The 11,975-nt window shown below is 38.6% G+C and overlaps 1 protein-coding gene and 1 long non-coding RNA gene across 2 annotated transcripts; one reads left to right on the top strand and one right to left on the bottom strand.

Moving 5' to 3' along the window:
- Window positions 1-5,096: 5,096 nt before the first annotated feature.
- On the bottom strand, window positions 5,097-6,262 carry LOC114529177. Its single transcript, XR_003687586.1, has 3 exons — window positions 6,103-6,262; window positions 5,351-5,656; window positions 5,097-5,265 (listed from the first exon to the last, which is right to left on the bottom strand). It is a non-coding gene; the product is annotated as an uncharacterized LOC114529177 (long non-coding RNA).
- A 36-nt stretch (window positions 6,263-6,298) lies between these two features.
- On the top strand, window positions 6,299-10,732 carry LOC114529176 (hydroxyacylglutathione hydrolase, mitochondrial-like). Its single transcript, XM_028550944.1, has 9 exons — window positions 6,299-6,406; window positions 6,919-7,106; window positions 7,473-7,537; window positions 8,020-8,137; window positions 8,207-8,312; window positions 9,580-9,683; window positions 10,044-10,145; window positions 10,221-10,300; window positions 10,581-10,732. Exons 1-9 carry the CDS (start codon window positions 6,331-6,333, stop codon window positions 10,669-10,671), a joined length of 930 nt encoding a protein of 309 aa, XP_028406745.1. The 5' UTR covers window positions 6,299-6,330; the 3' UTR covers window positions 10,672-10,732.
- The last annotated feature ends 1,243 nt before the right edge of the window (window positions 10,733-11,975 follow it).

Below are 11,975 nucleotides of genomic sequence, written 5' to 3'. Positions count from 1 at the left end.
ATCACCATTCAACCACCATATACCATACAGCAGACGTACGTTATACGGCTGCCAGCCGTGAATATGATTTCATGCTGCAAACTCTCTAATATCACCATTCAACCACCATATACCATACAGCAGACGTACGTTATACGGCTGCCAGCCGTGAATATGATTTCATACTGCAAACTCTCTAATATCACCATTCAACCACCATATACCATACAGCAGACGTACGTTATACGGCTGCCAGCTGTGAATATGATTTCATGCTGCAAACTCTCTAATATCACCATACAACCACCATATACCATACAGCAGAGGTACGTTATACGGCTGCCAGATGTGAATATGATTTCATGGTTTAAACTCTCTAATATCACCATTCAACCACCATATACCATACAGCAGACGTACGTTATACGGCTGCCAGCCGTGAATATGATTTCATGCTGCAAACTCTCTAATATCACCATTCAACCACCATATACCATACAGCAGACGTACGTTATACGGCTGCCAGCCGTGAATATGATTTCATTCTGCAAACTCTCTAATATCACCATTCAACCACCATATACCATACAGCAGACGTACGTTATACGGCTGCCAGCCGTGAATATGATTTCATACTGCAAACTCTCTAATATCACCATTCAACCACCATATACCATACAGCAGACGTACGTTATACGGCTGCCAGCCGTGAATATGATTTCATACTGCAAACTCTCTAATATCACCATTCAACCACCATATACCATACAGCCGACGTACGTTGTACGGCTGCCAGCTGTGAATATGATTTCATGCTGCAAACTCTCTAATATCACCATTCAACCACCATATACCATACAGCAGACGTACGTTATACGGCTGCCAGCCGTGAATATGATTTCATGCTGCAAACTCTCTAATATCACCATTCAACCACCATATACCATACAGCAGACGTACGTTATACGGCTGCCAGCCGTGAATATGATTTCATACTGCAAACTCTCTAATATCACCATTCAACCACCATATACCATACAGCAGACGTACGTTATACGGCTGCCAGCCGTGAATATGATTTCATGCTGCAAACTCTCTAATATCACCATACAACCACCATATACCATACAGCAGAGTACGTTATACGGCTGCCAGATGTGAATATGATTTCATGGTTTAAACTCTCTAATATCACCATTCAACCACCATATACCATACAGCAGACGTACGTTATACGGCTGCCAGCCGTGAATATGATTTCATGCTGCAAACTCTCTAATATCACCATTCAACCACCATATACCATACAGCAGACGTACGTTATACGGCTGCCAGCCGTGAATATGATTTCATTCTGCAAACTCTCTAATATCACCATTCAACCACCATATACCATACAGCAGACGTACGTTATACGGCTGCCAGCCGTGAATATGATTTCATGCTGCAAACTCTCTAATATCACCATTCAACCACCATATACCATACAGCAGACGTACGTTATACGGCTGCCAGCCGTGAATATGATTTCATTCTGCAAACTCTCTAATATCACCATTCAACCACCATATACCATACAGCAGACGTACGTTATACGGCTGCCAGCCGTGAATATGATTTCATACTGCAAACTCTCTAATATCACCATTCAACCACCATATACCATACAGCAGACGTACGTTATACGGCTGCCAGCCGTGAATATGATTTCATACTGCAAACTCTCTAATATCACCATTCAACCACCATATACCATACAGCAGACGTACGTTATACGGCTGCCAGCCGTGAATATGATTTCATGCTGCAAACTCTCTAATATCACCATTCAACCACCATATACCATACAGCAGACGTACGTTATACGGCTGCCAGCCGTGAATATGATTTCATGCTGCAAACTCTCTAATATCACCATTCAACCACCATATACCATACAGCAGACGTACGTTATACGGCTGCCAGCCGTGAATATGATTTCATACTGCAAACTCTCTAATATCACCATTCAACCACCATATACCATACAGCAGACGTACGTTATACGGCTGCCAGCCGTGAATATGATTTCATGCTGCAAACTCTCTAATATCACCATTCAACCACCATATACCATACAGCAGACGTACGTTATACGGCTGCCAGCTGAATATGATTTCATGGCAAACTCTCTAATATCACCATTCAACCACCATATACCATACAGCAGACGTACGTTATACGGCTGCCAGCCGTGAATATGATTTCATGCTGCAAACTCTCTAATATCACCATTCAACCACCATATACCATACAGCAGACGTACGTTATACGGCTGCCAGCCGTGAATATGATTTCATTCTGCAAACTCTCTAATATCACCATTCAACCACCATATACCATACAGCAGACGTACGTTATACGGCTGCCAGCCGTGAATATGATTTCATACTGCAAACTCTCTAATATCACCATTCAACCACCATATACCATACAGCAGACGTACGTTATACGGCTGCCAGCCGTGAATATGATTTCATGCTGCAAACTCTCTAATATCACCATTCAACCACCATATACCATACAGCAGACGTACGTTATACGGCTGCCAGCCGTGAATATGATTTCATGCTGCAAACTCTCTAATATCACCATTCAACCACCATATACCATACAGCAGACGTACGTTATACGGCTGCCAGCCGTGAATATGATTTCATACTGCAAACTCTCTAATATCACCATTCAACCACCATATACCATACAGCAGACGTACGTTGTACGGCTGCCAGCCGTGAATATGATTTCATGCTGCAAACTCTCTAATATCACCATTCAACCACCATATACCATACAGCAGACGTACGTTATACGGCTGCCAGCCGTGAATATGATTTCATGCTGCAAACTCTCTAATATCACCATTCAACCACCATATACCATACAGCAGACGTACGTTATACGGCTGCCAGCCGTGAATATGATTTCATACTGCAAACTCTCTAATATCACCATTCAACCACCATATACCATACAGCAGACGTACGTTATACGGCTGCCAGCCGTGAATATGATTTCATGCTGCAAACTCTCTAATATCACCATTCAACCACCATATACCATACAGCAGACGTACGTTATACGGCTGCCAGCGTGAATATGATTTCATGGCAAACTCTCTAATATCACCATTCAACCACCATATACCATACAGCAGACGTACGTTATACGGCTGCCAGCCGTGAATATGATTTCATGCTGCAAACTCTCTAATATCACCATTCAACCACCATATACCATACAGCAGACGTACGTTATACGGCTGCCAGCCGTGAATATGATTTCATTCTGCAAACTCTCTAATATCACCATTCAACCACCATATACCATACAGCAGACGTACGTTATACGGCTGCCAGCCGTGAATATGATTTCATACTGCAAACTCTCTAATATCACCATTCAACCACCATATACCATACAGCAGACGTACGTTATAACGGCTGCCAGCCGTGATATTTGATTCATACTGCAAACTCTCTAATATCACCATTCAACCACCATATACCATACAGCCGACGTACGTTGTACGGCTGCCAGCTGTGAATATGATTTCATGCTGCAAACTCTCTAATATCACCATTCAACCACCATATACCATACAGCAGACGTACGTTATACGGCTGCCAGCCGTGAATATGATTTCATGCTGCAAACTCTCTAATATCACCATTCAACCACCATATACCATACAGCAGACGTACGTTATACGGCTGCCAGCCGTGAATATGATTTCATACTGCAAACTCTCTAATATCACCATTCAACCACCATATACCATACAGCAGACGTACGTTATACGGCTGCCAGCTGTGAATATGATTTCATGCTGCAAACTCTCTAATATCACCATACAACCACCATATACCATACAGCAGAGGTACGTTATACGGCTGCCAGATGTGAATATGATTTCATGGTTTAAACTCTCTAATATCACCATTCAACCACCATATACCATACAGCAGACGTACGTTATACGGCTGCCAGCCGTGAATATGATTTCATGCTGCAAACTCTCTAATATCACCATTCAACCACCATATACCATACAGCAGACGTACGTTATACGGCTGCCAGCCGTGAATATGATTTCAGTCTGCAAACTCTCTAATATCACCATTCAACCACCATATACCATACAGCAGACGTACGTTATACGGCTGCCAGCCGTGAATATGATTTCATACTGCAAACTCTCTAATATCACCATTCAACCACCATATATCATACAGCAGACGTACGTTATACGGCTGCCAGCCGTGAATATGATTTCATGCTGCAAACTCTCTAATATCACCATACAACCACCATATACCATACAGCAGAGGTACGTTATACGGCTGCCAGATGTGAATATGATTTCATGGTTTAAACTCTCTAATATCACCATTCAACCACCATATACCATACAGCAGACGTACGTTATACGGCTGCCAGCCGTGAATATGATTTCATGCTGCAAACTCTCTAATATCACCATTCAACCACCATATACCATACAGCAGACGTACGTTATACGGCTGCCAGCCGTGAATATGATTTCATGCTGCAAACTTTCTAATATCAGCATTCATACACCATATACCATACAGCGGACGTACGTTATACGGCTGCCAGCCGTGAATATGATTTCATGCTGCAAACTATGTAATATCACCATTCATACACCATATACTATACAGCGGACGTACGTTATACGGCTGCCAGCCGTGAATATGATTTCATGGTGCAAACTCTCTAATATCACCATTCAACCACCATATACCATACAGCGGACGTACGTTATACGGCTGCCAGCCGTGAATATGATTTCATGCTGCAAACTCTCTGATATCACCATTCAACCACCATATACCATACAGCGGACGTACGTTATACGGCTTCCAGCCTTGAATATGATTTCATGCTGCAAACTATGTAATATCAGCATTTATACACCATGTACCATACAGCATAGGTATATGTTATAGAGCTACATGCAGTGTTTTAAATGTTATAGTTATAATATTAATGGTGTTTTGTTATGGTTGCATTAAAGGCTTTTTCAAGAACAATATCGATAACAATATACCACCACTACACACCCAATGGTTTATTTATTACATATATTTTGCATAACAGAAAGGATAGGATTAAAGAAATATGACATTATTTGAAAATTTCTCTTTGCTTGTATCTTCAAACTGCAATAGGTGAACAATCTGAGGAAGATTGCACAGTCCACACTACAATTACTAAGAATGCCTGTGGATAAAAATAAAATCATTAAAATACTTCTCAACATTTATTGACACATATATGTCAATAACATATATATACATGCAAGTACCATAGCTTTTATTTTGCATATGCATGGTTCTTGCATGACGAAGTATGCTACAAGTATCTCTACTTCCATGATCAGTTCTATAGTGAACATTTCTGTTCTGATATCATCCTAAGCCTTTTTGTTTTCTCTGGGCTTTTTGATAAGGAGTTGTGCTATCAACTTCACTGATCCTCTCGTCTAATCCTTCATCCTCTATTTCAGAAAATATAATTTGCTCATGTATCTCATCATCATTACTTTCTTGTAAAAACCTTGTAGGCTGAGCAACCTTCTCCATTTCTGTGAGACCATCATGATGATGAATGACTACAGGAACAGAAGGCTTGAATTAGGCAACTTTTTTACACATATCAGCAAATATCACTTAGATGGTACATATTTGATATAATTTGACCTACAGTTTCTGCAGTCCTTACCTATAAATCATTGCAAAGTTGCATAATTCATATAAACCATTGATATAAAGAAACCAAAATAAATATGTACCCCATACTAGTTATATCATCAAGCCAGATGCCTAACAAAATTGCCTTACTTTGAAAAATTAAAGAAAAATACCACAATAAAACTGTTAAAAACTGTTATAAGAGTAAACTCTTTCCAATTGACTGACTCATAGCCCAAAGAAACATTATTAGAATCTTGTAATTGTAAAAGATGGCGTCGTTTATTCCAGAATTAAATTCATAACAAATAAAAATATTCGCATTTTCCAGCAGAATCTCATGTACTTCTAAAGTTCAGTATCTTACCACTTCATTCTTTAAAATTATAAACGTAATTTTTCGTTTAACTTCAGATTTAGGTAAAGAATTTCTGTAGAAACTATAATTGGCAGAACTCAGCGTACAAACAGACGTACGTTACACGGCTGACAGCCCGTCCGTTTGGGGTGTTTTTTACCGGCTAATAGCCGTATGGAAACAGACGAAACGGGTGGGGAGTGATACAAATGTTCCCATATCTGGTGAACAGTGGTAATGTTTGTAGGTCTAACTATCCGCGTTTTAATCAGGAAAGCAGCTCAGTCAAATCTGTGGACTTCAGCAAATATTGGTGAGAATTTGGTAAAAATATTAGTACTGGTAATTTTGGTCTTTTAAGGATCAGTAGAATGACTTCATTATAAATTTCCCTAAGAGTCCCCTTTACCTCTTCTCTTCCCCCTCTTCCCCCAAAACCACTGCCAATGTTTGTAAAGATCACTTCTTTGACTTAAGAGACTTCTCGGGAAGAATTTTGATGGACAAAAATGTTTCTATGTATAAAACCTTTACATTGGTTTAAGCCATGAAGTGTTTTTGTCTATTTTAGGCAGTTCTTATATACTCATTTTATGGAAGTTGTTAGAAGATGCTGCTACACCTCCCCTTAATTTAGTTAAATATGATTTATGAAAATAAAGAAAGATAATAGATTACTGATTGAAAGTTTTACTTAGTTTGCATAGTTATTTGATCTGTGTAATATGTCTTGATCTGTGTAGATCTGAAGAGTTTTGTATCATTGACATCTTTTCTTGTGAATTAGGAAACAGTGTCTCGTTGATTCTGTGGGGTTTTTTCTAGGACTGCTACATTTAACTCAAAATTGTCGGACGTCAACTCAGACGAGAATGCATTCAAGCATCAAGAGCGTCAATCATGGTAGTATGCGAGTGCAGGTGCTTCCAGCCCTACAAGATAACTTTATGTACTTGATTATTGATGAGAAGACCAAGGAAGCTGCCATTGTTGACCCAGTTGAACCAAAAACGGTAGAACAAACCTTTTCTTTTAGGGATCAACACCTCTCTATGATGAGAAAGGTTTCACAACTCCCAAATGTATTCTCCTTTAGAAAATGAGTACCTCTCTAGTATGGATAGCTCTCCAATATAAATATCTCTCCAATATAAATATCTCTAGTATAGATGCCTTTCTCATATTATAAAACTCTCTAATGTAAACAGAACTTCTGATATAAACCTCTCTGATATAAATACCTCTAATTTAGACACTTCCCTAATATAAACACCTGTCTGACTGACTCTGACATGAGCACCAATCTGATATGCATCTCTCTAACATGAACCTGTGTTCATGCTACCATGTGAATCACAACTGCCATCTGCCCTTTCCAGGTTCTAAAAGCTGTGGAGAAGGAAGGTGTATCATTGAAAAGTGCGCTGACCACGCATCACCATTGGTAGGTCTCGATGTATAGGCTGTGTTAGCAATAAAAGCTTTTTTATGATGTTTTGATGTGAGCTGGGGCAAACCTGAAAAAAACATTGTTTCCACGTTTTAGTGTGGCATAATAAATGTAAGTGTTAGGATCGCTGGATGGGCAGAGAAATTCGGTATATTTTTCTCTATTTTTTCTTCTGTTTTTCAATCTGAAAAATGCTAGGCTTAGCGATATCTTCAAGCCAGTTAAAACTCGAAATAACTAACATGCCAAGCTTTAAGTGAAATGGTGGGAGGTTGTGAGCCGTGAGGGGTTTTTGAGAAAAACATTAATTTGACGTGGCAAGCTGAAGGTGAACTTAGCCACCTGAACAAGCACGTTATGACTGCGGAGAGACTACAATTCTTGGACGAAAAATTGCCAAACAAAAAAGGCTTTGCCTAAAATTAGACACTTCAGCCTTCTGATTTTGATAATGCTTTTGCAATTTAATTATCTAGGGACCACGCGGGAGGGAATGAAGAACTTGCCAAGCTCGTTCCTGGGCTCCCTGTGTATGGTGGCGACGATAGAATTGGGGCTTTGACAAAGAAAGTGAAGCACAATGACGAGTTAAAGGTGTGACCTGACTTGCGAGAAGTTTTGAACCATGGCAAATTTGTTTACATTATAAATTTCGGTTTATAGATTGGCAACCTTCATATTAAATGCCTTTTTACACCTTGCCATACCGCTGGTCATATTTGTTATTACGTCACTGCTGACGTGGACAAACCCGGAGCTGTTTTTACAGGTATACGAACTCAATATGTGAACTGGAACGGTAATTCAGTCTTTCAAGCGATTGTCAATTGCTTGCATTGTGGAAACCCTGCTCCGTGCACTTTTAACTTGGCTTCAAAATTGGATTCCAAAATGGCGGTTACAGGGACCGCGGAGCGTTTTTCGTATTGCTGGGACTCGGAACCGCGCGCCTGCTAGGAGAGTCCAGGAAAATTTTGAAATATAGGTCTCTGAAATCGCCGCAAATGCCTCTCAATTTAAGGATTAATGGAAAATAATACATAGTATGTAAAGTTTCCAGCATGTTTGGCGCTCATAACAAACATTAAACAATATAACCTTGCTTTGGTTATGATGTCAAATATTTTGACATCGATAACCACACTGTTTTAATGGTCAAATGCTTGTCCTATGTAAAGTTTCCAGCATGTTTGGCGTTCATAACAAACATTAAACGATATAAGTCATATAACCATGCTTTGGTTATGATGTCAAATTTTTTGAAATGGATAACCACGCTGTTTGAATGGTCAAATCCTTGTCCTATGTAAAGTTTCCAGCATGTTTGGCGCTCATATACAAACATTAAACAATATAACCATGCTTTGGTTATTATGTCAAATTTTTTTATATGGATAACCATGCTTTTTTAATGGTCAAATGCTTGTCCTATGTAAAGTTTCCAGCATGTTTGGCGCTCATATACAAACATTAAACAATATAACCATGCTTTGGTTATGATGTCAAATATTTTGACATGGATAACCACGCTGTTTTAATGGTCAAATGCTTGTCCAATGTAAAGTTTCCAGCATGTTTGGCGCTCATATACAAACATTAAACAATATAACCATGCTTTGGTTATGATGTCAAATATTTTGAAATGGATAACCACGCTGTTTTAATGGTCAAATGCTTGTCCAATGTAAAGTTTCCAGCATGTTTGGCGCTCATATACAAACATTAAACAATATAACCATGCTTTGGTTATGATGTCAAATATTTTGAAATGGATAACCACTCTGTTTTAATGGTCAAATGCTTGCCCTATGTAAAGTTTCCAGCATTTTAGCGCTTGTATTGCTTGTAAATTTGGGCGAACTAAAAAATATTCGAAATTAAAGACTAAGTGGGGAAAAATTATTGGTGGGGCTAAAGCAGTTAACGTTTCAGTTTATATAGAGTTCAGGACATATTACAAATAAAAAGGCCATAAAATAAATTAGCAGTTAATTAGCCACAAACAATGTTTTTTTGCAACATTCAATGTCTTTTAGGTGACACTTTATTTCTGTCGGGTTGTGGCAAGTTTTTCGAAGGAACACAACAACAAATGTATCAGGCGTTGATTGAAATTCTCGGAAAACTACCTCCAGCTACAGTGAGTGTTTAAAAGTACAAAAAGGGTCATTTTGATTGAATCAAGTTTCTAGAAAAATATAACTTTTACTTAAAACAATAAGTGAATAAGTTAAGTTTCTTTGACGTTTTGAATGCATTCGAAGAGATTGACTGATTAATTGCACGAACGACAACATAACAAGTAAGTAAAGGATATTAGCTTTATAGTCAACCAATATTAGTGACCGATTATTTGTCACATGTTATTAAAAAGACATGTCTTATTCCCTACGTTGCAACACCACTAGTTGGACATAACGATATTCCTCACAGCTATTAGCCAATCAGAGACTTTGAAATGTTTTAAAAGAACAATAAACTTATTTATGAACCTATTTAGTCCGTCTACTGTGGTCACGAGTATTCTGTTCAGTCGCTTGTTTTTGCCCAGCATGTTGAACCAAACAATACAGGCTTAACGAACAAGTTGGAATGGTGCAAGGTAAGTAAATTGTATACTGCCATCGAACCAGCTTTTTGGTCTGGGTTTAAGCAACAGCATGTACTGTATTTCAAGGCTCAAAGAGCAGGAAAAAATGCAACAGTTCCCTCAACTTTGGCTGAGGAAAATGGATACAATCCTTTTATGAGAGTTAGGTAAGTTAAAATGGCTTCAGAGTAAGTTAAATGACCTCTTCCTTGCCTTGACAAAATTTCTGAGAACTCGTATTTCCAAAATGTAATAATAACCAATATGACTTTGTAAAAACATACTTCAAGGCTTTGGCTGGGAAATTAAGGCTTTTCAGAACAGATTTAAAAGTTTAAAAACGATCAAGACACTACCGCTTTAACACAACAAACAGTACAGTTGTGCATGCAGGCCCCTATTGCATTATATCCTTGTATAACGATGGGTTTTTTGAACATCCTATAGAGAGAAATCTGTTCAGGAATACTGCGGTACAAATGATCCTGTAGAAGCAATGGGTGTGCTTCGACAGAAGAAAAACTCATTTAAAGGCTAAACATTTATAGCCTGCCTTGAACAAACTGTATATTTTGAATTCAAATAAAAGCTTAACATTCTTTTGTCATCGACAAGATATAGTTTCATATCCAGCTATAACGTAACAAATAGAGAGATATGAAATATTTGTGCGTCAATTGCTTGTAAGCTTAAAATATAGAGAAGTTGATTATAGTGGAGTTCAGACTTCGGTTGTGTCCGTAGTCAAAATTTGCCTGTGTCAACAAGATCGGCCAGTCCACCAATGCTGATAAGTAGTGTATCATTACCAATTCACTTAGATTCATGATTTCAAATGGATATCGAACTATTTGATTATGTTGAAATATTTTTACAATATACCTATTGTGTGTACGTGGACTAAGGCCATATTTGAAACTTTAGAGCGTCAAAATACAGTAAAATAACGTCAGGAAGCATTCGTTAACTAATCAACAGAATCAGGTTCCCATTGTTTTCAGGCTTCCCTCTCATCTTCAAGTGTTGTATGTCTAAGGCTGATAACACGGGAGTATCTTCAACCCTCGGGTTGTAAGAAATCCAGGTCTGCTCTGAAGAAAAGCATGTTATCACTTTGAAATGGCTTCCTGAATACCGCTTATATCATCTTTTCCCACGCCAATGAATGTATTTAAGCAGAATATTATATAACACATATATTGAGTGAACGCCTCGCTAATTTCAAGATGAAATCATAGATACCGTATTTACTCGATTGAGTGCCACCCTCAAATGAGCGCCGCCCCGGATTAAGCGCCGCCCACGATTAAGCGCCGCATCTGAAGTTCTAAGAATTTATATAGCGGCGCTCTCGCTGGGGATGGATCGAGGACGCTGGTATAGTGTCTCATCCCAATCCCCAATAGTATAGTTGCTTTAGTTGGTGTAAAAGAAGCGGCTTTTCTCAGTTTCCTACCAGGAAATTAGTCACGCGAATGCAATACTAAAGGTGTGTACTGAAAAAAAACTGCAAACTACCATAATTTGTATGCACGAGATCATACATTAGAATTTCAATTGCTGTGCGACTAATTAGGGTTCTGGAATTCGAAAATACGTTTCCTAGGGTTATCAAAATAAGAAAAAAAAGTGGATTAAACTTATGAGAATTATTGAGAACTAAGTCTACAAAGAGAACTTCTTGTTTTAAACGTATATGAGCAAACACAATTCCGTCTAAAACTCCGTATATAAATGAGTTGTTATATAGCTGAGATATTCGTAATCGAACTAATTTCAATTTACTTCGTGTGCTTATTTTGATAGTACCCCACGCATGGAAACGTATTTTCAATTCACAAA

This window comes from Dendronephthya gigantea, unplaced genomic scaffold (assembly GCF_004324835.1).
Source record: "Dendronephthya gigantea isolate DGI-Jeju-01 unplaced genomic scaffold, DenGig_1.0 000053F, whole genome shotgun sequence".
Taxonomy (NCBI): domain Eukaryota; kingdom Metazoa; phylum Cnidaria; class Anthozoa; order Malacalcyonacea; family Nephtheidae; genus Dendronephthya; species Dendronephthya gigantea.
Note: the sequence above shows the minus strand (reverse complement) of the source record. Positions and strands in the feature narration are given on the sequence as shown.

Excerpts from the sequence above, each read along its gene's own strand:
- LOC114529176 (XM_028550944.1), top strand. The coding sequence starts at position 6,331 with ATGTTTGTAGGTCTAACTATCCGCGTTTTAATCAGGAAAGCAGCTCAG. Across the intron at positions 7,538-8,019 it reads CTGACCACGCATCACCATTG|GGACCACGCGGGAGGGAATG; the intron begins GTAGGTCTCGAT and ends TTAATTATCTAG. Across the intron at positions 9,684-10,043 it reads GAAAACTACCTCCAGCTACA|TCCGTCTACTGTGGTCACGA; the intron begins GTGAGTGTTTAA and ends GAACCTATTTAG.